This window comes from Triticum aestivum, chromosome 6B (genome assembly GCF_018294505.1).
Source record: "Triticum aestivum cultivar Chinese Spring chromosome 6B, IWGSC CS RefSeq v2.1, whole genome shotgun sequence".
Taxonomy (NCBI): Eukaryota; Viridiplantae; Streptophyta; class Magnoliopsida; order Poales; family Poaceae; genus Triticum; species Triticum aestivum.
In genome coordinates this window covers 221232588-221260015 of record NC_057810.1, presented here as the reverse complement: position 1 = coordinate 221260015, position 27428 = coordinate 221232588, and the positions used below count along the sequence as shown (strand labels likewise).

At 47.6% G+C, this 27428-nt stretch overlaps 1 protein-coding gene across 1 annotated transcript; it reads right to left on the bottom strand.

The window, feature by feature from the left end:
- Window positions 1–543: 543 nt before the first annotated feature.
- LOC123136665 (NADPH-dependent diflavin oxidoreductase 1) lies at window positions 544–3528 on the bottom strand (the record flags this gene model as incomplete). Its single annotated transcript, XM_044556132.1, is given in 7 exon segments — window positions 544–632; window positions 727–899; window positions 1105–1196; window positions 1712–1816; window positions 1905–1982; window positions 2071–2264; window positions 3177–3528. Coding segments are annotated over 6 exon segments (693 nt in total), but the record flags the coding sequence as incomplete, so codon positions are not given.
- Window positions 3529–27428: the final 23900 nt, after the last annotated feature.

Below are 27428 nucleotides of genomic sequence, written 5' to 3'. Positions count from 1 at the left end.
CAAGATGGTATAAGAAGCTTGCATATTATGCATATTTGCCCATATTATGCATATCCCACTTGCATCATTTAGTGCTGTAAAAGCTAGCTTTGCATTAGAAGCTTGCATATGGTGCATATTTGCCCGTAGAAAAAATGGTATAAGCCAAATCCAGCATAAGGTGCCTCACGCAGTCATGCCCTCACGAGTCCACAGAAAATCTACTATGCAGGGGCTTGTGCATAATACTAGTATTGTACAACAAGGCCGTACAACGTACTAAACTACAGTCTAACATCAGGAGATCGACTTCTATACAAATTAGTTCAGACGCTTTCAACCACTGTAGAATTTGGTAAGCTGCAGCAAATGAAAGTTACTGAGGAGCAAATAATTCAGTGACCCACCAAACAAGACAGGGCAGTATCTTATATGTAAGTGCAGAAGATTCCCTAAAGATGAATGTATACACACGTGTACAATTTCTGGATCAGTTAAACATTCATAAGATAAAATAAATACTGATTTCAACTGTTAAGCTCTTGCAGAGGGTACAAAACATACCATTTGTAACATGAATTGTGGCTCTCCTTCATTATGATACTTCAGAGCAGGGGACATTGAGCGCGCTCTCTCAATTAATATTTTGGGGTCTAGAGAAGATGGCATACAGAATCCATTAAAAAGAAATATTACATGGCACTTTACATATTACTGGTAAACAATAGCAAAATTGAGACCTCCCACCTGAAATGGTGGTATCTTGTGGAGCCGAGTAATATATGACTTCTACCTTTGCATCCCCCAAAATATTCAAATTAGGATGAATGGCATCAGATATTCTTGGTAACAGCGACGGATTTGTTTGATTCAGGGATTTCCACAAAATCAGCAACCACGGATCTAGAGCTCCTTCGTATCTAGTATACAATAACAAAATAATTCAGTAGTAACTTTGAGGAATTGCTTTGGAATTCCCCAAAAAGGTGCTTTCTATCAAGAAGTTCAAAAACCAATGCTTAAATGTATCACAAAAAACCATGTCATTTGACTTCTCGAAAGCCCGCACATGAATACAAAAACAATAGCAAATACCAAAAAAAGGATGGTAAATTAAAAGGATACCCAGATGAATGTTGATCATCTCCCAAGCCTTTTTCTGTGATTCTTTCTGCACCAAGATTGAAAAGCCTTCGATCGAGCTTCTTTGCAGGATACTGCAGTGCAAACACGATTGTGAAGATGGAAATAAAAACAAGAAGCATGTACAATTTTGAAAATCATAAGAGTCATGATTTCCGAGTAACAGAGAACAATTTACTAGCCAAGATTTTCTTGAAAATAAAATGAGCATAAAAACAGGGCACTACAGCCAAAGAAGAGTAATGAGATATCAAGATGGTTGATCATGCAGCAAAAATTTATGTTTAGAACATAAAAAAAGGTTAATTCCTGAATGTGCAAAACTGGATATGCCAATATGACTTTGTTATTTTAATGATGTTTCTAGCTAAGCATTTGAATACGGCATAAGTCTTTTGTTCCATATCTTTTCTTCTAACCCTGCGCACCTCACGTGTTGCTAGAACTTTGGAATGTTATATTCATAATTAATTCTCACAAACAAATGAACTACAGATCATTTCATCAAATCAACATAAATAATTGGATTAAAATTTAAAATCAACACATAGCCCAATAGCAGGCTGCAAAATCTAGTCCGGAGTCTCACATTGTACTTCCCATAGGTTGAATCGCCGAGCCCAAACACGGCATAAAATAGCCCTTCCAGCCATCGCGCACCCAGAGACTTTCTGGTAAGGTATGTCCAAAAATCCTGACATCCAAAACCCAAACAAAAAATGGCAATTAGAAAATCAACACTCCAAAAAAATACCAAACAAAAGAAGCACCGATCTCCCAACCTTCATGGAATCTGGGGGGTCCCCCTGCCCCATGGTGGACACAACGAAGACCACATACCTTTCGCGTGGCAGGCAACTCTGCACAAACAAGTGGAAGTAGCAAGTGATGTTCATAAGCATCAGATGAAAGGGTTTTGGAGTGGGTTTTCTAGGGTTCCCAGCTTACGGGATCGAAGCAATCCATGGAGAGAACATCGACAGCCGGGCAGCCTCCACGCTCAGCCTCTCGCCCTACACGTTCGGCAGCATCCATGGCGTTGCCAGTTTGCGATGCATAGAGCACGACGAGGCGCTCGGGCAGCTCTGATGACGAGGCCGCCATGGAGAGGTGGGAGCTTGGGAGGGTAAATGGAGTCTGGCCTACATGTTCCATGTTCAGTCTATCAGACACAAGCATAAATAGTCTTTGACAAAGATACAGGTAAGCAAGTTCATTATGTCTTTTTTAACATCTAGTTGTATTGCAAAAACTTAAACAAAGACACACAACTCCAAATTTATCAGCATTAAAAGCAAAAGCGCTGAGAGCACATTTGTGCTGCACACCCACTCTTGGGGATGACAGTCATTACCATCGCGTCGGATGTACACATTCAACTAGGGTCATCTACCAACATGATTGCAGTGATAAGAACAAAATAAAACAAAATAACAAGTTCAGAGAACTGTCTGCTTTGGCTTATGAGTCACAATGCCTCACTTTTCATGAAGTATCCATTAGAGAACCTGTCTGGTAGATTTCTACAGCAAATAGGCTATAGATTTAACTATGATGTATACCAATGATTACAGCACATGCATAACATGTTTTTATAATGTGAGGTAAGACATGACAAATCACTGGCAGCCCGCGCATCGCCACGTTCTTGGTGCTTCCAAATCACTGGCAGTCTGCTCTCAAGGTGAGGCTGTTAAATTTGTGTTCTTTTTTCTGTGATATCGTCATGGAGTGACTTAAAATCAATCTGTACTGCCTTTGATTTCCCTTATAGTTTCTTCATGTCAGATTAATTGGGTCTTCTATAGATTTGGTTGGGATAAGTTAGATTAGGATTTGAACCCAATTTTCCTAAGAAATACAACAATCATGCACCATACACATGTCCACCACATACATACATGTTAAATCCAATAAATCATGCTACAATTTACCACATAAATACATGTTAAATCCTATCGAATTTGCCTAAGCAATCCAACAACCATGTACAGCACAGGATGGAGCAGCAAAGATCATGTGTGGATAAAGGGAAAAGGAGGGCAGGAATCTACCTTGGTCTTCACGGGATGGAGTAGCAGCAACAGCAGCCGGATCACAGGATGGAGTCGGGGCACCGACGTCCGGTGTTCGATAAGAAGCCGTGGGAGGAGGAGGTGCGGGTGCGGGAGGCGCGGGGTGGAGGGAGTCACGATTCGGCGAGTCGGAGGATAAAAGCTCGCCGGGGCTAGGGTTTGCACGGGCGGGGTGCCGCCGCGTCCGTTCCAAACTTCCAATCGCTCGAACGCGGTGGGGGGTAGGAGGATGAGCTGGTCCGCAAGGGATTCGGGTGGGTCTCCCGTCAGGAGTCGCGGGGTTAGAGCATCTCTAGCACACCCTTGCGCGAACCGTCAAAGTGGGTAAAAGGCCGCATAAAACGTGTTCTAACGATGCGTTTGGTCGGGGGTAATTAAAGCTAGGGAACGAAAATTGAAGGGATACGAGACTTCAAATTTATTGTTTGGTTATAAGGGGATTGGGAGTGCGTAAAAGAATAGCCATGGGACTTGAGACTCCAACTCCCACCGTTTAATTAGCAGGTGAGGGGTGGGAGTTGAAAGGAAATTATTTTAGTGAGTCAATCTTAACCCTTCATCATAACTTACGTTAATTTCCTTTGTCAATTTCCACAAACCAAACACGGGAATACATAATTTCCATCATGCGCCAAATAGGGAATTGGGAATAAAATGATCCATCTCATGTCTAATCTTAGTACAACTCCCTACATTAAACACCCATTCCTCTTCCCAAATTTTGCCAAACGCGCTATAAGGATCGGCGTGGGCTGCGGTCAAACAGACCCCGCAAGGCCGAACAGTAAAATAGAATATTCATAAAAATGACATGTGGTTTTTTTCTCAATTTGATACATCTATCTACTACCTCTACAAAAGCATGAAGTGCGGAGATCCAACACAATATCTTAACCGTTTTCTTGATCTTCGTACGGACTAGATATGCTCGCTAAAACACGTTTGATCTAAACATCGTGTTTAGCAACCACCACCCCACCACACTTGTCAGAACCATCCCCCTCAACGTCCTAATGGAAAGAAAAGAGGAACCGCGCTGCAGCTCCGTGTGAGTGTCGCCCCGGCTGTTGAGCAAGCTCATCCCCGCCCCACTGCGGGAGACGCATCCCCCGAGCGTCGCCCCACTGCCAAAGCCCCGCGCGTGAGAGCCGTCCGATCGAGATTCAACGAGAATAGACCATTCATCAAAGGTGCATGACCATAAAAAATATTACTCATATAAATAGGATAACAATTATTCTCTGACTTGAATGAATAATCATCTCGCAATAAACAAGATCCATATATAATGTTCATGCTCAACGCTGGCATCAAATAACAATTATTGAGGTCTAAAACTAATCTCGAAGGTAGATGTAGAGGTAGCGTGCCGATGGCGATCACATCAACCTTGAAACAATTCCCACCGCACATCTCACCTCCTCCTTAGTCAATCTTCGTTTATTCCGCAGCTCATGTTTCAAGTTACAAATATGAGGAACCGAATCAATATCAAATACCCGGGCGCTACTATGAGCATCAATAAGGAACACATCAATAACATGTATATCAAATATAACTTTGTTCACTTTGTCATCCTTCTTATATTCCAAGTACTTGGGGCAGTTCCTTTTCCAGTGACCATTTCCTAGAAACACTCAATTTCAGGCTTGGATCCAGATTTGGGCTTCTTCACAGGAGCGGCAACTTGCTTGCCATTCTTTTTGAAGTTACCTTTCTTTCCCTTGCCCTTTTTCTTGAAACTAGTGGTCTTGTTAACCATCAACACTTGATACTTTTTCTTGATTTCTATCTCTGCCGATTTCAACATCGCGAAGAGCTCGGGAATCATTTTCGGCATCCCTTGCATATTAGAGTTCATCACGAAATCTTTGTAGCTTGGTGGCAGTGATTGAAGAACTCTGTCAATAACACTCTCAACTGGAATATCAATTCCCAGCCAAGTCAAGTGGTTATGATACTCCAGACATTTTGAGTATGTGTTCACTGACAGGACTGTTCTTCTCCATTTTATAGCTATAGAACTTGTTGGAGACTTCATATCTCTCAACCCGGGCATTTGCTTGAAATATTAACTTCAGCTTTTGGAACATCTCATATGCTCTATGGCGTTCAAAATGCTTTTGAAGTCCCGATTCCAAGCTGTAAAGCATGGCACACTGAACTATCGAGTAGTCATCAGATCGAGCCTGCCAGACGTTCATAACTTCTGCATTAGCTCCTGCAGTAGGTCTGTCACCTAGCGGTGCATCAAGGACATAATTCTTCTATGCAGCAATGAGGATAATCCTCAAGTTATGGACCCAGTCCGTGTAATTGCTACCATCATCTTTCAACTTAGCTTTCTCTAGGAACGCATTAAAATTCAAGGGAACGATGGTGCGGGCCATTGATCTACAACATAGATATGCAAAAACTATTAAGACTAAGTTCATGATAAATTTTAGTTCAAATAATCAAATTACTAATGAACTCCCACTTAAATCAACATCCCTCAAGTTGTCTAAGTGATACATGATCCAAATCAACTAACCCATGTTCGATCATCACGTGAGATGGGGTAGTCTTCAATGGTGAACATCTCTATGTTGATCATATCTACTATATGACTCACGTTCAACCTTTCAGTCTCCAGTGTTCCGAGACCATGTTTGTACATGCTAGGCTCATCAAGTTTAACCCAAGTGTTCTGCATGTGCAAAGCTGGCTTACACACGTTGTATGTGAACGTAGTCTATCGCACTTGATCATCACGAGGTGCTTCGAAACAACACATACTCGAGGAGAACACTTTTATCTTAAAATTAAGTGAAGGGATCATCTTATAATGCTACCGTCGTTCTAAGCAAAATAAGATGCATAAAGGATAAACATCACATGCAATCAAAATATGTGACATGATATGGCCATCATCATCTTGTGCTTTTGATCTCCATCTCCAAAGCATCGTCATGATCTCCATCGTCACCGGCGTGACACCTTGACCTCCATCATTGCGTCAGGGTCGTCTTGCCAACTATTGCTTCTACAAATATTGCTAATGTATAACAATAAAGTAAAGCAATTACATGGCGCTTAGTGATTGACACGCTGGTCATACAATAATTAAAGACAACCCTAAGGCTCCTACCGGTTGTCGTACTCATCAATATGCAAGTCGTGAACTTATTACAAAACATGATCATCTCATACATCAACATATATCAAATCACGTCTTGACCATATCACATCACAACATACACTGCAAATACAAGTTAGACGTCCTTTACTTTGTTCTTGCAAGTTTTACGTGGCTGCTACGGGCAACTGGCAAGAACCTTTTTTACCTACGCAAAACTACAACGGTGATTATCAAGTTGCCTTTTAACCTTCTGCAAGGACCGTCGTAGTCAAATTAGATTCAACTAAAGTGGGAGAAACAGACACCCGCCAGCCACCTTTATGCAAAACAAGTTGCATGTTAGTCGGTGGAATCGGTCTCATGTACGTGGACATGTAAGGTTGGTCCGAGCCGCTTCATCCAACAATACCGCCGAATCAAAATAAGACATAGGTGGTAAGCAATATGAACATCACCACCCACAACTTCTTTGTGTTCTATTCATACATATCATCTACACATAGACCTGGTTCATGATGCCACTATTGGGGAACGTTGCATGGAAAACAAAAAAAATTCTATGCACACGCAAGATCTATCCATGGAGATGTGTAGCTACGGGAGGGGGAGAGCATCTACATACCCTTGTAGATCGCTAAGCGGGAGCGTTTATCAACGTGGTTGATGTAGTCGTACACCTTCACGATCCGTCCCGATCAAGTACCGAACGTACGGCACCTCCGTGTTCAACACACGTTCAGCTCGATGACGTCCTCGCCTTCTTGATCTAGCAAGAGAGGCGGATATGATGAGTTCCGGCAGCATGATGGTATGGTGGCAGTGCTGGTGAAACTTATTCCGCGGGGCTTCGCCAAGCACAATGGACGTGGCGGAGGAGGAACTAGAACTAGAGGGAGAGGGGCGCCGACACATGGCTTGGTGAATCATGCTGTCCCCCAGGGGCTGGCCATGCTCCTCTATTTTATATGTTGAGCCCTGGGGTCGTTTCTTGGAGAAAGAGCCTCCTCAAAGTCGGTTTGGAACGCAAGGAAGAGTCCTTCTCAGTCTCCAGTACTAGACGCCACGGTCCTCGGCGTCTGGCCCAGACGCTAGGGTCCCTGGTGTCTGGTCCCTGACCTCCGCAAAACTTCCTTTTGCACCGACATAAAGCCTCGTGGGCCTTACCCCTTGGCCCAACCATATCATCCTATATATCAGTCTTTAGCTCCAGACCATTCTGGAGCTCCTCGTCATGTGCATGATCTCATCCGGGACTCCGAACAACATTCGGTAACCAACATACATAACTCATATAATACTATATCGTCAACAAACGTTAAGCGTGCGGACCCTACGGGTTCGAGAATGATGTAGACATGACCGAGACGCTTCTCCGGTCAATAACCAATAGCGGGACCTGAAGGCCCATATTGGTTCCTACATATTCTACAAAGATCTTTATCGATCAAACCTTTATGACAACATACATAGTTCCCTTTGTCCGTCAGTATGTTACTTACTCGAGATTCGATCGTCGGTATCTTCATACCTAGTTCAATCTCGTTATAGGCAAGTCTCTTTACTCATTCCATAATACATCATCTTGTAACTAACTCCTTAGTTACCTTGCTTGCAAGCTTCTTGTGATGCTATATTACCGAGAGGGCCTAGAGATACCTCTCCGTCATATGAAGTGAGAAATCCCAATCTCAGTTCATGCCAACTCAACAGACACCTTCGGAGATACCTGTAGAGCATCTTTATGATCACCTAGTTGCGTTACCACGTTTGATAGCACACAAGGTATTCCTCTGGTATCCGGGAGTTGCATGATCACACGGTCGAAGGAATATGTATTTGACATTTAAGAAAGTTGTAGCAATAAACTGAACAATCAAATGCAAGCTAACGAATGGGTCTTGCCCATCACATCATTCTCCTAATGATGTGATCCCGTTATCAAGTGACAACTGATGTCTATGGTTAGGAAACCTTAACCATCTTATCAACGAGCCAATCTAGTAGAGGCTTACTAGGGACACGGTATTTGTTTATGTATCCACACATGTATTTAAGTTTCGGGTCAATACAATTCTAGCATGAATAATAAACCTTTATCATGAACAAGGAAATATGATACTAATGAATTTATTATTGTCTCTAGGGAATATTTCCAACATGAAGCGGCAGGGGGTGGCCAATATTTTCCATGCTAGATGTGTTATTCTCAAGATGAATGTTTATTCACTTGTCATTGGACGAGAGTACGGCGGTAATAGGGATGCCCAGTCCCGAAATGAAAAAGAAATTTACTTTATGTTTTCAAATAATAAATTCCTTGGAAAGTGTTGGTATGGAAGGCACCTGTGGATACGGCTAGCCATGGATTGTGAAAGAATGGTGGAAAAAGGAATAAACTTTATTTTATGTTTGGGAACAGCCTATGATATATCTAGCAAGGAAAGTGTTGGGAATTACTCGGTCGTTTTCTTTGACGGGAAAATCATACCTCTCAAAATTTATTTAAGCTTTGAGCTCTGCCACCTCTACAAATCCCTACTTCCCTCTGCGAAGGGCCTATCTATTTACTTTATGCAATTTTTATTTTTATTTGAGTCTCCATCTTCTCTTATAAAGCACCAACTAAGGGGCACTATGATCATACTTGTGCATTGGATGTAGCTAATATTCGAGTGTGTTGCATGAATGGATCAATGATTGAGCATAATGGGCTATGGATAACTTTCTTTAGTGTTGATATTTTGAAAGACATGGTTGCTTATTGATATGGTTGGGTATTGAAGTTATCATGTCAAATATAGACTATTGCTTTGAACCATCTAAAAGTCCAAATGTCCATGCTACAAAGAAAATAATATGTGATGAACATGTTAGGCAGCATTCCACATAAAAAATTCTGTTTTTATCATTTACCTACTCGAGGACGAGCAGGAATTAAGCTTGGGGATGCTGATACATCTCCAACGTATCTATAATTTTTTATTGTTCCATGTTGTTATATTATCATTCTTGGGTGTTCTACAATAATTTTAGAGCAACTTTATATCATTTTTTGGGACTAACCTATTGACATATTGCCTAGTGCCAGTTGCTATTTCTTGTTTGTTTTTTCTTTGCAAAATATCGGTACCAAACGAAGTCCAAACGTAGCAAAACTTTTTGGGGATTTTTTTGGACCAGAAGACACCTTGGGGACAAGAAAGCACCTGGAAGGAGTCCCATGGGGACCACAAGACACCTGGGCGCGCCCAGGAGCCCAAGCCTGCCCTGGTGGGTTGTGGGCCCCATGGGGATCTCCTGCACTGCCTCTTCGCCCTATAAATTCCCAAATATTCTAGAAACCCTAGGGGAGTCGACGAAACACAATTCCAGCCGCCGCAAATTCTAGAACCATGAGATCCAACCTAACACCATCACGAAGGGGTTCATCATCCTCATTGGTGCCACTCCGATGATGCGTGAGTAGTACACCATAGACCTACAGGTCTGTAGGCAGTAGCTAGATGGCTTCTTCTCTCTTTTTGCTTCTCAATACAATGGTCTCTTGGAGATATATTTGATGTAAACCTTTTTGCAGTGTGTTTGTTGGGATCTGATGAACTTTGAGTTTATGATCAGATCTATATCCATGAATACTATTTGAGTTTTCTTTGATCTCTTATATGCATGATTATTTATAGCCTCGTATTTCTTCTTCGAATCTTTGGTTTAGTTAGGCAGACTAGATCGATTTTTCTTGCCATGGGAAGAGGTGTTTTCTGGTGGGTTTGATCTTGCGGTGTCCTCTCCCAGTGACAAAAGGGGCAGCGAGGCACGCATGTATCATTGCTATTAAGGATAACAAGATGGGGTCTATTCCTACATGAATAGATCTTGTCTACATCATGTCATCGTTCTTATTGCATTCTTCGTTTCTCCATGAAGTTAATACACTAAATGCATGCTGGACAGCGGTCGATGTGTGGAGTAATAGTAGTAGATGCAGGTAGGGGTTGGTCTACTAATCTTGGACGTGATGCCTATATAATGATCATTGCCTTGGATATCGTCATAATTATTTGATCTTCTATCAATTGCCTAACAGTAATTTGTTTACCCACCGTGTGCTATTTTCTTGAGAGAAGACACTACCGGAATCTACGCCCCCCCCCGGGGTCTATTTCCCCATCATATACTTTCATATCAACGTTGCTATTTGTCTTTTTCTTTATTTGCATCTTTTATTTTTAGATCTATATTATCAAAAACGCAAAAATACCTCGCTGAATTTTATTTGCCGTTATTCTATTTGCATCTACCAATCTATCTATTTACCAATCACTTATCCAAGAGGGATTGACAACCCCTCTTACGCATCGGGTTGCAAGTAGTTGTTCTTTGTGTGTAGGTACCATTTACATAGCCTGGCTTGGTCCTCCTATTGGATTGATACCTTGGTTTCATATCTGAGGGAAATACCTACCGTAGCTGTGCTGCATCATCCCTTCCTCTTTGGGGAAATACTGACGCAGTTTCTAGCCTGTCAGCGTTTTGGGAACGGGGGTCCCCAGACTTGCCTGCCTGTGGCCTGCGCTCTGCGGCGTGGCTCAAGGGGTGGCCCAGTATGGTCCATCTTCATCAACTCAAGCTCAAGACCCTCGCGAGGGGCCAAGCCTCGCGGGGCGGACGACGCAAGGCTTCCTCAGGAACGGCCTCACCAGGCCGGCTCGCGAGGAGGCGGAGATATCAAGGCAAGGGTACCTCGTGAGGTGCTCATGACGCAAGCCATGACGATCGAGGCCAGGCAGGCGCCAGGCAGGTGCCGGCCTGCGCAGTGTACTTGTTTCCTCTTCGGTGCAAAGGGGGCAAGCACAAGCATGGAGTACCGAGGCATCAGGCAAAGGTTACCATTCCGGTGCAACGAGACCAAGACCAGCAGAGCGGCAGGACGGAGGTCACCGTGGATCCCAAGACGGCGTCATCGCCAGTGCCTTTGGTAGCCGAAGACCAACTTTAGTCAGAATAGCTTGTACTAGATGTTCCCCTTTAAAATGGCCGTTGTTGGCGCCCTTCCCGCTCAATATTTGAGAAGAGGACCAGGGCCTCTATATATAGAGATAGCCACCATAGTAGAAGGCATCTGGATCTCACCTAGAGCCAACAGAGACGGAGCAATTCCTCTCCAAGCACACCACCACAAGAACACCTCTCGCGAGGCTGTTCTTCCTTTGTACTATTCATCATCAGCCCCTGAGGCAATCCACCACACCACACACTGGATTAGGGTATTACACCACAACGGTGGCCCGAACCAGTATAAACCTTGTGTCCCTTGTGTTGTTCATCGTGTAGCTTAGATTCTCAGCAAGGCGTTGGGACGTGAATCGGTAGGGGGAAGATCTTCGCGCACACCCCAGAGTTCGAACCTTAAGGGTTTTGCTGGAACCCGATATCCGACATTTGGCGCACCAGGTAGGGGTGCGCCGAAATCTTTCTTCCGCTGTTCCGCGTTCGATCGTTCGTCACATCCATGGCTGACGCTCGCCGAGCTCACGCCGAGCGTCCGGCTGCTCTCGCTGCCCGCGTCGCCCAGACGGCTCCCGTCGGTGGGCCTCCCCGTCTTTCCCCGTCGCCTGCTGCCAACGCCGCCACCGGCCCGACGGGAAACGAGCAGCAGGCGTTGTCGCTGCATCCCTCGGTGCGGCGGGAAGGCCGCACCGCCACTCCGTCGCTGACTCTAGTTGGTTCGTCATCGCACGCCCGTTGCGCTCCACATATGCGCATGTCGCGTTGCTCCTGGCACTTGAGCTCCTGCACTATCGCCCCGTCGACGACCTCTACGAGGAGTGGCTCACTCGCATCACCGAGCTCGTCAGCGCCGCAGGGGGCTCTCCTACGCCGTCCCTCTCACTGCCTCGCCCCTCGTCCTGCATGGGTGATGTAGCTCAGGAGGTGCCTCCGCCACCTCCTCCCCAAGAAGGCGCCTTGACTCCAAGGCGCGCAGCCCCTGGACGAGACCCACCGCGTCCAACGCCCGCGCGACAAGAAAGGAGCTGCCAAGAAATCCCTCGTCCCCAAGAAGGTGCTTGCGTGCTCCCTGCACCAGCACGCCATGACCGTGTCCCTGCGCCAGCGCGTCAAGACCCCGCGCTTCCCCTGGCGATGGGGCGCATGAATCCCCAGGAGCAAGCCCCGCGTCAGCAAAGAGCTCTAGTGGCCACCGCAGGCTGCCGCGCCTTCACCACCGAGCTATGCAGTGTCACCTGGCCGGGCAAGTTCAAGCCGGATCTGCCTCCTCGCTACGACGGCACTGCCGACCCCGCAGAGTTCCTGCAGCTCTACGACCTGGGCATCGAAGCGGCCAACGGAGACGAAAAGGTCATGGCGAATTGGTTTCCCATGGTGCTCAAGGACGGTGCCCGCATCTGGCTCCTGAACCTGCCTCCCGGCATGACCTCCTCTTGGGACGAGATGCACACCCGCTTCATCGCCAACTTCCAGGGCACTCGCGATGTCCTCTGGTCGTGGGTGACCTGCGCCGCATCAAGCAGCAACTTAGAGAAACCCTGCAGAAGTACATCCAGCGCTTCAACAACGCTCGCCTCAAGATTCCCAAGGTAACCGAGGAGGCCATCATCTCAGCGTTCTCTGATGGCGTCCGTGACGTCAAGATGAAGGAGGAACTAGCAATCCACGAGGATCTGTGCACATCCCTGGAGCTGTTCAACCTGGCGACCAAGTGCGCAAGGGCTGAGGAGGGACGCCTCTCCCTTCTCGTGCTCCCAGCTGCTGACCCTGAAGAGAAGAGAGCCAAGGCCAAGGACATGAAGCGCAAAGGAGCAGTCGTGCTCATAGCAGAGCCAGACATGAAGCGCGGCAGACCAGCCAGAGTCGTCCAAGGGCAGCCAGTATTGCATGTACCACGACCTCCACACCCACAACACCAACGAATGCCAAGAGCTCGGGGTCGTGCGAGAAGGACGTATCGTTCGACGCCCCGAGCGTAACGATCGAGGCTACGGCCAAGGTGGAGGAAGAGGTGGAGGACGATGGGACGACCGTGGCCCTCGCCACGGGTGGCGTGACCGGCCTCGCGAGGACCGCTGGCAGGACCAGCCTCGTGAGAGGGCTTGGAGGGATCAACCTCATGAGGATCGCCCGCAGGGCAATGCAAGCCTTCCTCCTCTGCCACCACCACCAAGAAGGAATGACGGCCATCATCAGGACGACGGGGCTGGGGGCTTCCAGGAGCCGCATGCTATCGCTCGCATCTTGGGCGGAGCTCAGGCCCCAGCCTCTCAGCGCATCTTCAAGCAGTTTGCTCGCGAGGTGAATGCAGTCCTCCCGAAAGCTTGAGGCCACGCGCCCTCTCAGGTGGTCCACGTGCGCCATCACGTTCAGCTCAGCGGATCAGCTCAAGTGTGCGGCAACAGCCGGGGTCCTCCCAATGCTTTGTTTCCCAGTCATCAGCAACGTGCAAGTCACCAGGACCCTCATCGATGGCGGTGTAGGACTCAACATTCTGTCCGTCGAGACGTTCAACAATCTCCAAGTGCCATATGATCAGCTTCAGCCAACCAAGCCTTTCTCAGGAGTCACTGACGGCTCCACCACCTCGATAGGGCAGGGCCGCCTCCCTGTCACCTTTGGACAGTGCATGAACTACCGTACCGAGCTCATCGACTTTGACGTTGCCCACATTCGCCTGCCATACAATGCCATCCTCGGGTATCCAGCCCTGGCCAAGTTCATGGCCATGACTCACCATGGTTACAATGTCCTCAAGATGCCGGGAAGCGGCGAAGTCATCACAGTCCCCTGCGAAGAGAAGGATGTGGTGTGCTCTCTCCAGCGTGCCTTCCAAGCTGCATCAGTTGAGGACCCAGACAACAAGAGTGGGAACCTTCCCGAGGCAGCTCCCAAGAAGAAGAAGACATCACCCAGCTCAAGGCCTCAGGAGGCAGGCGTCTCTGGAGGCGCCACGTCAGGATCTGCGCCCGACCAAGGGACGACTCCCTCCAATGCATAGGAAGGCGTGTTAAGTGCCCTCCTTGGGCAAGGCTCGAGGGATCTCTCCTGGAGGGCCTCAAACTTTGCCAAGATCACGAGGGAGGCGCTCGGGCACCACTTGGAGGCGTGCTTCGCGGCACGTTTCCCTCAGGAAGGCATGAGTCAAGGAGGGCTCAACCCTCAGGAGTTCATCACCAAGGTTACTCAGGAGCTACAGGAATCGAGAGTCATGCGCGGCAATCGCCGCTTGCCCGGAGTAGCTCCCCATCCAGGCGAGGATGGCGGGCTATGAATCTGCATCGACTACCCAGGGCTCAACCGAGTCGCGTCTCAGGAGCGTTTCTGGCCTTCGCGCGTGGGACGCTGCGAGGGTCCACCTCACAACTATGTTTGCATGCCTTTTGGTCTGTCAAACGCGGCTGCTGCTCACCAGCGCCTGATGAGGAGCATTCTGGAAGCTCAGGAGGCCAGGCACTGCGCGTTCCTGGCGGAGATGGAGATGGACCTTGAGGAGCCACCCGGACCCCCAGAGCCTCCCGAGGCTCAGGGCTTCGAAGGCTCGTGAGGATCGGCTTCTTCACCGCACATCGTCAGCTACTCCAACACCCACTCTACAAGGATACAAGGTGACATCTTTCGAGTTTCATTTCAGCTGGGAGCGCCCTCAGGGCTGCATCATTCCCAGGTCGCATGGGTCCGTCCCCGCGGCATGTATCCGTTTTGCTTATGTCTTTAGTTCACTTTGCTGGGGGTGCCCCTCGGGCTGCATCATCCCCAAGCCGCTCGGGCCTGACCCAGTGGCGTGTATCCTTCCTGCATCTATCCAAGCTGATTTGCTCGTCATGCTTAACCTACCTGTGATAATCACCTGCTCGATTGACATCTGCCTTTGGAGTCGCTCGCACTGGCACGGCGCTTGCGCATGGGTCCGTCCCTGCAACGTCAACAAATCTGAGTGGTCGAGCTCTGGCCGCGGCAGCCCCGCAAAGCACTACCTCACGAAGCCATCAGTGCCCTCATCACTCCCTCGGAGCAACCAATGGCTGGCCGGCAATCATAATGGCAGTCCCTGTTTCCCTCGTGTTGGTTTATAGGGTCCACCTAAGGAATAACGTGGGGGGCGTCGCGAGCTCTCTCTCTCTCTCTCTCTTACCCGTACGATCCGCTCGCATGTTGAAAGGGGGGCGCCTAAGCATCACGACTCAGGAGCTCTTACTGGCTCTCCAGCCCTCACCCCCTGGCCTTGTCCACGGCATCGCGACCTGGCATACCAGCGGCGGCTGAACTCGCTTGAGGGCCGGGACCTGAGGATGTAGAGCACGAAGGATAGTGCGGGGAAGGGAGGAGGAGCTCACGAAGGCCACCCAGTGACATCCCAGCCGCCGACACGAAGGTCCGGCACCTCGTGAAGGAACAACTCCAAGCTCTCAAGATAAGTCACGATCCTGGAACAGCTAATCAACGCGACACCAAACACTCACTTAATGCGGCTATGTGATGCTGACGTTGCCTTCCTTTCTCGCCCAGCGGTGGCTGCTTGAGCGCTAAAGGGGACCTCCTGAGCTTCGTGCCTCAGGGGCTCTTACTGGACCTCGGGCCGCTCACCTCCTGGCCTTGACCACGGCATCGCGACCTGGCATACCAGCGACGGCTGAAGCCTGCCTGGGGACCGGGACCTGTCAGCGTAGAGCACCAAGCCGTCGCGAGGTTAGAAAGGGGGAACCGAGTCGAGACAGGACAAGTATCTTGCACCACTTCGCGATAAGGATAATATCAACAAAAGACACAACAGACGCTTTACATGCCCCCACGGGGTACTTCCTTGGTTCCTCACAGGAAACAAAAGACTACATGTGCCTCCACGGCCGACGCCATCATCAACAGTGGGCCACCAAGTGCCGGCGCCAACCCCATCCAGATCAGCCGTGCCGGTGTCCTGCCGCAACCGCCTTGCTCCGGGTGCGGCGCGGGCTCGGGGGCTCATAGCTGTCGTCGCTCGTCTCCAGAGTCATGAGAGGCTCGGGAGAGTCACTGGACCCTCCGGCATCACCGCTGCTGCCAGAGGAGCTGCTGAGGAAGCGGAAGGCAGGCCTGGCCCTTGCCATGCCGGTGTCCTCGCTGCCTTCTCTGGGGCAGCACTCCAGCTGGCATCCTTCTGTGTCGAAGACCTTGAAAAGCATCAAGGAGGCGCCATCGTATTCGAAATGAATCACGAAGGCGCCCCCTGTTCGGCAGACCCAGGGGATCTTGCCCCAGCCTCAGGTCATGTAGACCTTGCCCGGAGCGACGACCTCAACCTCCGCACCGGTCACGGGGGTACCGTAGTCGGCGTGCTGCAGCCAGAGCTCAAGAGGCCCCCTCGGCGGCATCTCGAAGGCAAAGGAAGGAGGTGTTGGAAATATGCCCTAGAGGCAATAATAAAATGGTTATTATTATATTTCCTTGTTCATGATAATTGTCTATTGTTCATGCTATAATTGTATTAACTGGAAACCGTAATACATGTGTGAATACATAGACCACACCATGTCCCTAGTGAGCCTCTAGTTGACTAGCTCGTTGATCAATAGATGGTTATGATTTCCTGACCATGGACATTGGATGTCATTGATAACAGGATCACATCATTAGGAGAATGATGTGATGGACAAGAACCAATCCTAAGCATATCACAAGATCGTGTAGTTCGTTTGCTAAAAGCTTTTCTAATGTCAAGTATTATTTCCTTAGACCATGAGATTGTGCAACTCCAGATACCGTAGGAATGCTTTGGGTGTGCCAAATGTCACAACATAACTGGGTGGCTATAAAGGTGCACTACGGGTATCTCCGAAAGTGTCTGCTGGGTTGGCACAACTCAAGACTGGGATTTGTCACTCCGTGTGATGGAGAGGTATCTCTGGGCCCACTCGGTAATGCATCATCATAATGAGCTCAATGTGACTAAGTAGTTAGTCACAGGATCATGCATTACGGAACGAGTAAAGTGACTTGCCGGTAACGAGATTGAACGAGGTATTGGGATAGCGACGATCGAATCTCGGGCAAGTAACGTACCGATTGACAAAGGGAATTGTATACGGGATTGCTTGAATCCTTGACATCGTGGTTCATCCAATGAGATCATTGTGGAACATGTGGGAGCCAACATGGGTATCCAAATCCCGCTATTGGTTATTGGCCAGAGAGTTGTCTTGGTCATGTCTGCATGATTCCCGTACCCGTAGGGTCTACACACTTAAGGTTCGGTGACGCTAGAGTTGTTATGGGAATTAGTGTGCAGTTACCGAATGTTGTTCGGAGTCCCGGATGAGATCCCGGACGTCACGAGGAGTTTCGGAATGGTCCGGAGGTAAAGATTTATATATGGGAAGTCCTATTTTGACCACCGGAAAATGTTCGGGATTTTTCGGTATTGTACCGGGAAGGTTCTAGAAGGTTCCGGAGTGGGGCCCACCTGCATGGGGGACCCACATAAACGTGGGTTGTGGGGGCAAGGCCCCATACCCCTGGTCAAGGCACACCAAGATCCCCCCTTAGAAGGAATAAGATCATATCCCGAAGGGATAAGATCAAGATCCCTAAAAAGGGGGGATAACAATCGGTGGGGAAGGAAATGATGGGATTTCTTTCCTCCCACCTTTCCCAACGCCCCAATGGACTTGGAGGGCAAGAAACCAGCCCCTCCACCCCTATATATAGTGGGGAGGCGCATGGGAGCTTCACCCTTCCCCTGGCGCAGCCCTCTCCCTCCCCAACACCTCCGTAGTAGTAGTAGTGCTTGGCGAAGCTCTGCCGGAGAACTGCAAGCTCCACCACCACGCCGTCGTGCTGCCGGAGCTCTCCCTCAACTTATCCTCTCCCCTTGCTGGATCAAGAAGGAGGAGACGTCCCCGGGCTGTACGTGTGTTGAATGCGGAGGCACCATTGTTCGGTGCTTAGATCGGATTCGGCCGCGATCTGAATCGCTTAGTGAACGACTCCACCGACCGCGTTCTTGCAACGCTTCCGCATCGCGATCTTCAAGGGTATGAAGATGCACTCCCCTCTCTCTCGTTGCTAGTTACTCCATAGATTGGTCTTGGTGATGCGTAGAAAATTTTGAATTTCTGCTACGTTCCCAACAGTGGCATCATGAGCTAGGTCTATTGCGTAGATTCTATGCACGAGTAGAACACAAGTAGTTGTGGGCGTTGGTTTGTTCAATTTGCTTCCCGTTACTAGTCCTATCTTGATTCGGCGGCATCGTGGGATGAAGCGGCTCGGACCGACCTTACACGTACGCTTACGTGAGACAGGTTCCACCGACTGACATGCACTTATTGCATAAAGGTGGCTAGCGGGTGCCAGTCTCTCCCACTTTAGTCGGATTGGATTCGATGAAAAGGGTCCCGATGAAGGGTAAATAGCAATTGGCATATCACCGTTGTGGCTTTTGAGTAGGTAAGAAACGTTCTTCCTAGAAACCCATAGCAGCCACGTAAAACATGCAACAACAATTAGAGGACGTCTAACTTGTTTTTGCAGGGTATGCTATGTGATGTGATATGGCGAAAAGAATATGATGAATGATATATGTGATGTATGAGATTGATCATGTTCTTGTAATAGGAATCATGACTTGCATGTCAATGAGTATGACAACCGGCATGAGCCATAGGAGTTGTCTTAATTTATTCTGTGTCCTGTGTGTCATTGAAAATGCCATGTAATTACTTTACTGTATTGCTAAACCGTTAGCCATAGTAGTAGAAGTAATAGTTGGCGAGACAACTTCATGAAGACACGATGATGGAGATCATGATGATGGAGATCATGGTGTCATGCCGGTGACGAAGGTGATCATGTCGTGCCTCAAGATGGAGATCAAAGGCGCAAGATGATATTGGCCATATCATGTCACTTTATGATTTGCATGTGATGTTTGTCATGTTTACATCTTATTTGCTTAGAACGACGGTAGCATAAATAAGATGATCCCTCATTAAAATTTCAAGAAAGTTTTCCCCCCAACTGTGCACCGTTGCGAAAGTTTGTTGTTTCGAAGCACCACGTGATGATTGGGTGTGATAGATTCTAACATTCACATACAACGGGTGTAAGCCAGATTTACACACGCAAAACACTTAGGTTGACTTGACGAGCCTAGCATGTACAGACATGGCCTCGGAACACAAGAGACCGAAAGGTCGAACATGAGTCGTATAGTAGATACGATCAACATGGAGATGTTCACCGATGATGACTAGTCTGTCTCACGTGATGATCGGACACGGCCTAGTTAACTCGGATCATGTATCACTTAGATGACTAGAGGGATGTCTATCTGAGTGGGAGTTCATTAGATGAACTTAATTATCATGAACATAGTCAAAAGGACTTTGCAAATTATGCCGTAGCTTGCGCTTTAGTTCTACTGTTTAAGATATGTTCCTAGAGAAAATTTTAGTTGAAAGTTGATAGTAGCAATTATACGGACTGGGTCCGTATACTGAGGATTGTCCTCATTGCTGCATAGAAGGCTTATGTCCTTAATGCACCGCTCGGTGTGCTGAACCTCGAGCGTCGTTTGTGGATGTTGCGAACATCTGACATACACGTTTTGATGACTACATGATAGTTCAGTGCATAATGTTAAACGTTTTAGAATTGAGGCAACGAAGACATTTTTTGAAATATCGCAGAACATATGAGATGTTCCAAGAGCTGAAATTAGGATTTCAGGCTCGTGCCCACGTCAAGAGGTATGAGACCTCCGACAAGTTTCTTAACCTGCAAACTAAGGGAGAAAAGCTCAATCATTGAGCATGTGCTCAGATTGCCTGAGTACTACAATCACTTGAATCGAGTGGGAGTTGGTCTTCTAGATGAGATAGTGATGGTTCTCCATAGTCACTGCCACCAAGCTATTAGAGCTTCGTGATGAACTATAACATATCAGGGATAGACATGATGATCCTTGAGCAATTCGCGATGTTTGACACCGCGAAAGTAGAAATCGAGTAGGAGCATCAATTGTTGATGGTTAGTAAAACAACTAGTTTCAAGAAGGGCAAGGGCAAGAAGGGATACTTCATGAGACGACAAATCAGGTGCTGCTCTAGTGAAGAAACCTAGGGTTGAACCCACCCGAGACTAAGTGCTTCTGTAATGAGGGAAGGGTCACTGAAGCAGAACTACCCTAGATACTTGGTAGATGAGAAGGCAGGCAAGGTTGACAGAAGTATATTGGATATACATTGTATTAAATGTGTACTTTACTAGTACTCCTAGTAGCACCAGGATATTAAGATACCGGTTCGGTTGCTAAGTGTTAGTAACTCGAAATAAAAGAGCTACGGAATAAATGGAGACTAGCTAAAGGTGATATGACGATGTGTGTTGGAAGTGTTTCCAAGGTTGATGTGATCAAGCATCGCCTGCTCCCTCTACCATCGAGATTGGTGTTAAACCTAAATAATTGTTATTTTGTGTTTGCGTTGAGCATAAACATGATTGGATTATGTTTATCACAATACAATTATTCATTTAAGGAGAATAATGGTTACTCTGTTTATTTGAATAATACCTTCAACGGTCTTGCACCTAAAATGAATGGTTTATTGAATCTCGATCATAGTGATACACATGTTCATGCCAAAAGATATAAGATAGTAATGATAGGACCACATACTTGTGGACTGCCACTTAAGTAATATTGGTATAAAACGCATGAAGAAGCTCCATATTGATGGATCTTTGGACTCACTCGTTTTTGAAAAAGATTGAGACATGCGAACCACGTCTATTGGTATATACGCATGAAGAAACTCCATGCAGATGGATCGTTTGGACTCACTTGTTTTTGAATCACTTGAGACATGCAAATCATACCACATGGGCAAGATGACTAAAAGGCCTCGTTTTCAGTGAGATGGAACAAGAGAGCAACTTGTTGGACGTAATACATTTGATGTGTGCAATCCAATGAGTGCTGAGGCACGTAGTGAATATCGTTATGCTCTTACTTCACAGATGATTTGAGTAGATTCTTAGTATATTTACTTGATGAAACACAAATCTGAATTATTGAAAGGTTCAAGTAATTTTAGAGTGAAGTTGAAGATCATCGTGACAAGAGGATAAAATGTCTATGATATGATCATAGAGATAAATATCTGAGTTACGAGTTTGGCACACAATTAAGACATTGTGGAAATTGTTTCACAACTAATACCGCTTGGAACACCATAGTGTGATGGTGTGTCCGAACATCGTAACTACACCCTATTGGATATGGTGCATACCATGATGTCTCTTATCGAATTGACACTATCGTTTACGGGTTAGGCATTAGACACAACCGCATTAACTTTAATAGGGCACCACACAATTCCATTAAGATGACACCGTATGAACTATGGTTTAGAGAAACCTAAGTTGTCATTTCTTATAAAGTTTGGGGCTGCGACGCTTATGTGAAAAAGTTGTAGGCTGATAAGCTCGAACCCAAAGCAGATAAATGCATCTTCATAGGACACCCAAAAATAGTTGGGTATACCTCCTGTCTTAGATCCGGAAGCAAAAGGGATTGTTTCTAGAATCAGGTCCTTTCTCGAGGAAAAGTTTCTCTCGAAAGAATTGAGTGGGAGGATGGTGTAGGCTTGATGAGGTTATTGAACCGTCACTTCAACTAGTGTGTAGCAGGGCACAGGAAGTTGTTCTTGTGGCACCTACACCAGTTGAAGTGGAAGCTGATGATAGTGATCATGAAACATCGGATCAAGTCACTACCAAACCTCGTAGGTCGACAAGGACGCGTACTGCTTCAGAGTGGTGCGGTAATCCTGTCTTGAAGGTCATGTTGCTAGACAACAATGAACCTACGAGCTATGGAGAAGCGATGGTGGGCCCAGATTCCGACGAATGGCTCGAGGCCATAAAATCCGAGAGAGGATCCATGTATGAAACCAAAGTATAGACTTTGGAAGAACTACTTGATGGTCGTAAGGCTGTTGGGTACAGATGGATTTTAAAAGGAAGACGGACAATGATGGTAAGTATCACCATTAAGAAAGCTCGACTTGTCATTAATATGTTTTCAGACAAGTTCAAGGAGTTGACTATGATGAGACTTTCTCACTCGTAGCGATGCTAAGAGTCTGTTGAAATTATATTAGCAGTTCCTGCATTATTTATGAAATCTTGCAGATAGGATGTCAAAACATTGTTTCCTCAACGATTTTATTGAGGAAAGGTTGTATGTGATACAACCAGAAGGTTTTGTCAATCCTAAAAGATGCTAACAAGTATGCAAAGCTCCAGCAATCCTTCTAAGGACTGGAGTAAGCATCTCGGAGTTGGAATATATGCTTTGATGAGATGATCAAAGATTTTGGGTTTATACGAAGTTTATTGGAAACTTGTATTTCCAAAGAAGTGAGTGGGAGCACTATAGCATTTCTGATGAGTATATGTTGTTGACATATTGTTGATCGGAAATGATGTAGAATTTCTGGAAAGCATATAGGGTTATTTGAAAAGTGTTTTTCAATGGAAAACCTGGATTAAGATACTTGAACATTGAGCATCAAGATCTATAAGGATAGATCAAAAATCGCTTGATAGTACTTTCAAATGAATACGCATCATGACAAGATTTTGAAGGAGTTCAAAATAGATCGGCAAAGAAGGAGTTCTTGGTTGTGTTATAAGGTGTGAGTATTGAGTAAGACTCAAGACCTAACCACGGCTGAAGAGAGAGAAAGGACGAAGGTCGTCCCCTATGCTTTAGATGTAGGCTCTACAGTATGCTATGCTGTGTACTGCACCTGAAGTGTGCCTTGCCATGAGTCAGTCAAGGGGTACAAGAGTGATCCAGAAATGGATCACAGGACAGCAGTCAAAGTTATCCTTAGTGACTAGTGGACTAAAGAATTTTTCTCGATTATGGAGGTGGTAAAATAGTTCGTCGTAAAGGGTTACGTCGATGCAGACTTTGACACTAATCTGGATGACTCTAAATAGTAAACCGGATTCATATAGTAGAATAGTTATTTGGAATAGTTCCAAATAGTGCATGGTAGCTGCATCTGCAAGATGATGTAGAGATTTGTAAAGCACACATGGATCTGAAAGGTTCAGACCCATTGACTAATAACCTCTCTCACAAGCGAGATATGATCAAACCCCAGGGTGTTGGATTCATTACGATCACATAGTGATGTGAACTAGATTATTGACTCTAGTGCAAGTGGGAGACTATTGGAAATATGCCCTAGAGGCAATAATAAAATGGTTATTATTATATTTCCTTGTTCATGATAATTGTCTATTGTTCATGCTATAATTGTATTAACTGGAAACCGTAATACATGTGTGAATACATAGACCACAACATGTCCCTAGTGAGCCTCTAGTTGACTAGCTCGTTGATCAATAGATGGTTATGATTTCCTGACCATGGACATTGGATGTCATTGATAACGGGATCACATCATTAGGAGAATGATGTGATGGACAAGACCCAATCCTAAGCATAGCACAAGATCGTGTAGTTCATTTGCTAAAAGCTTTTCTAATGCCAAGTATCATTTCCTTAGACCATGAGATTGTGCAACTCCCGGATACCGTAGGAATGCTTTGGGTGTGCCAAACGTCACAACGTAACTGGGTGGCTATAAAGGTGCACTATGGGTATCTCCGAAAGTGTTTGTTGGGTTGGCACGAATCGAGACTGGGATTTGTCACTCCGTGTGACAGAGAGGTATCTCTGGGCCCACTCGGTAATGCATCATCATAATGAGCTCAATGTGAGTGACTTGCCGGTAACGAGATTGAACGAGGTATTGGGATACCGACGATCGAATCTCGGGCAAGTAACGTACCGATTGACAAAGGGAATTGTATACGGGATTGCTTGAATCCTTGACATCGTGGTTCATCCGATGAGATCATCATGGAACATGTGGGAGCCAACATGGGTATCCAGATCCCGCTGTTGGTTATTGGCCAGAGAGCTGTCTCGGTCATGTCTGCATGATTCCCAAACCCGTAGGGTCTACACACTTAAGGTTCGGTGACGCTAGAGTTGTTATGGGAATTAGTGTGCAGTTACCGAATGTTGTTCGGAGTCCTGAATGAGATCCCGGATGTCACGAGAAGTTCCGGAATGGTCCGGAGGTAAAGATTTATATATGGCAAGTCCTATTTTGGCCACCGGAAAATGTTCAGATTTTTCGGTATTGTACCGGGAAGGTTCTAGAAGGTTCCGGAGTGGGGCCCACCTGCATGGGGGACCCACATGAACGTGGGTAGTGGGGGCAAGGCCCCATACCCCTGTTCAAGGCGCACCAAGATCCCCCCTTAGAAGGAATAAGATCATATCCCGAAGGGATAAGATCAAGATCCCTAAAAAGGGGGGATAACAATCGGTGGGGAAGGAAATGATGGGATTTCTTTCCTCCCACCTTTCCCAACGCCCCAATGGACTTGGAGTGCAAGAAACCAGCCCCCTCCACCCCTATATATAGTGGGGAGGTGCATGGGAGCTTCACCCTTCCCCTAGCGCAGCCCTCTCCCTCCCCAACACCTCCGTAGTAGTAGTAGTGCTTGGCGAAGCTCTGCCGGAGAACTGCAAGCTCCACCACCACACCGTCGTGCTACTGGAGCTCTCCCTAAACTTCTCCTCTCCCCTTGCTGGATCAAGGAGGAGACGTCCCCGGGCTGTACGTGTGTTGAACGCGGAGGCACCGTTGTTCGGTGCTTAGATCGGATTCGGCCGCGATCTGAATCGCTTAGTGAACGACTCCACCGACCGCGTTCTTGCAACGCTTACGCATCGCGATCTTCAAGGGTATGAAGATGCACTCCCCTCTCTCTCGTTGCTAGTTACTCCATAGATTGATCTGGGTGATGCGTAGAAAATTTTGAATTTCTGCTACGTTCCCCAACAGGAGGAAGGCGAATCTAGGTGCTTGGAGCATGGCGGCGCGAAGCACGAGCTCACGAGAGGAGTCCGCGGCATGGACTCCAGGAGCGATGGCGCGCACTACCGTGACCCGCCGAGGAAACCCAGGAGGTGGCCGCTTGTACCAAGGCCTCGACGTCTTTGACCGAGCAACCTCGTCACGGCGGCCGGGGACCGGCCGCTTCTTCGGCGGGAGTGGGTCGGGCCCCTCTCGGGGGGCCTTTCCTTTCTCCTCGGCTGAGAACCGGCGGACTGGCACCATTGGCGTCAAGATGGAGGAGGAGCGAGGAAGAAGGAGCGGAGCAAGAAGAGATGGACTGTGGGGGCTCACTCCTCTCCGTACTTATAGTCTAGAGGAGGCCAACCGTCGGCCTCCAAGATCGCAGGTAATCATGACTCATTTTTGCATGCAGAGACTCGTCAAATCAGGTAGTTGCCGAGGCAGCATGGGGAAGCGGAGATGCCCACGTCCAATCAACCGCCATGCGGCAACCAAGGCCGCAGGCTGTTGGGGCCCGCGGCTCTTCGCACTTGCCCTTTCGCTTTGCTGCTAAGCCAAGTACGAGCGCGCCTTGGGCCCGGGGGCTACTGTCGGCGTTCTGGGAATGGGGGTCCCCAGACTTGCCTACCTGCGGCCTGCGGCGTGGCTCAAGAAGTGGCCCAGTACGTCCCATTTTCATTAACTCAAGCTCAAGACCCTCGCGAGGGGCCAAGCCTCACAGGGCGGACGACGCAAGGCTTCCTCAGGAACAGCCTCACCAGGCCGGCTCGCGAGGAGGCGGAGAGATCAAGGCAAGGGTACCTTGCGAGGTGCTCACGACGCAAGCCATGACGATCGAGGCTAGGTGGGCGCCGGCCTGCGCAGTGTCCTTGTTTCCTCTTTGGTGCAAAGGGGGCAAGCGCAGGCGTGGAGTACCGAGACATCAGGCAAAGGTTACCATTCCGGTGCAACGAGACCAAGACCAGCAGAGCAGCAGGATGGAGGTCACCGTGGAGCCCAAGATGGCGTCATCGCCAGTGCCTTTGGCAGCCGAAGACCAACTTTTGTCAGGATAACTTGTACTAGATGTTCCCCTTCAAAATGGCCGTTGTTAGCGCCCTTCCTACTCAATATATGGGAAGAGGACCAGTGCCTATATATATAGAGATAGCCACCACAGTAGAAGGCATCTGGATCTCACCTAGAGCCAACAGAGACGGAGCAATTCCTCTCCAAGCACACCACCACAAGAACACCCCTCGCGAGGCTGTTCTTCCTTTGTACTGTTCATCATCAGCCCCTGAGGCAATCCACCACACCACACACCGGATTAGGGTATTACACCACAATGGTGGCCCGAACCTATATAAACCTTGTGTCCCTTGTGTTGTTCATCGTGTAGCTTAGATTCTCAGCGAGACATTGGGACGTGAATCGGTAGGGGGAAGATCTTCGCGCGCACCCTAGAGTTCGAACCTTAAGGGTTTTGCCGGAACCCGATATCTGACATAGCTGCATCAGTCAAACACTTTCATCGACATAGTAGCTCAAGCATGACTGTGGGAGTTGCACACACGTGGTGCATATTCGCACACACAGGACCATGGAGGTACACACTCTCATCGATGTAGTAGCTCACGCACGACCGCAAAGCTGCACACACTCGTCGATGTAGTAGCTCATGCGCGGCCATAGAGTTGCACAATCGTCTGCATGGTCGCACACACAACCACGGAGTAGCACACCCTCGTTAGCATAGTCGCACATCGCCAGCCATGGAGGTGCACATTCTCGTTGGCATAGTAGCTCAGGCACGACTGCGGGGTTGCACACTCTCGTTGGCATAGTCGCACACGCACGGCCACATAGTTTCATACTCTCATCGGCATAGTAGCTCACGCACGGTCATGGAGTTGCGCACTCTCGTCGGCATAGCTGCACATGTGTGGTAGCATAGTCGCACATTCTTGTCCGCATAGTCGCACACACACGGCTACGGGAGTTACACAATCTCGTCAGCATAGTAGCTCACGCACGGCTGTGCGAGATGCACATACACGGCGGCATAGTCGCAAACGCACTATCATGGAGCTGCACACTCTTGCCGGTGTAGTAGCTCACACATAACCGGGAAGTTGCACACTCTCGTTGGCTTAGTCACACACGCACGACCATAGACACTACAAAAAATAC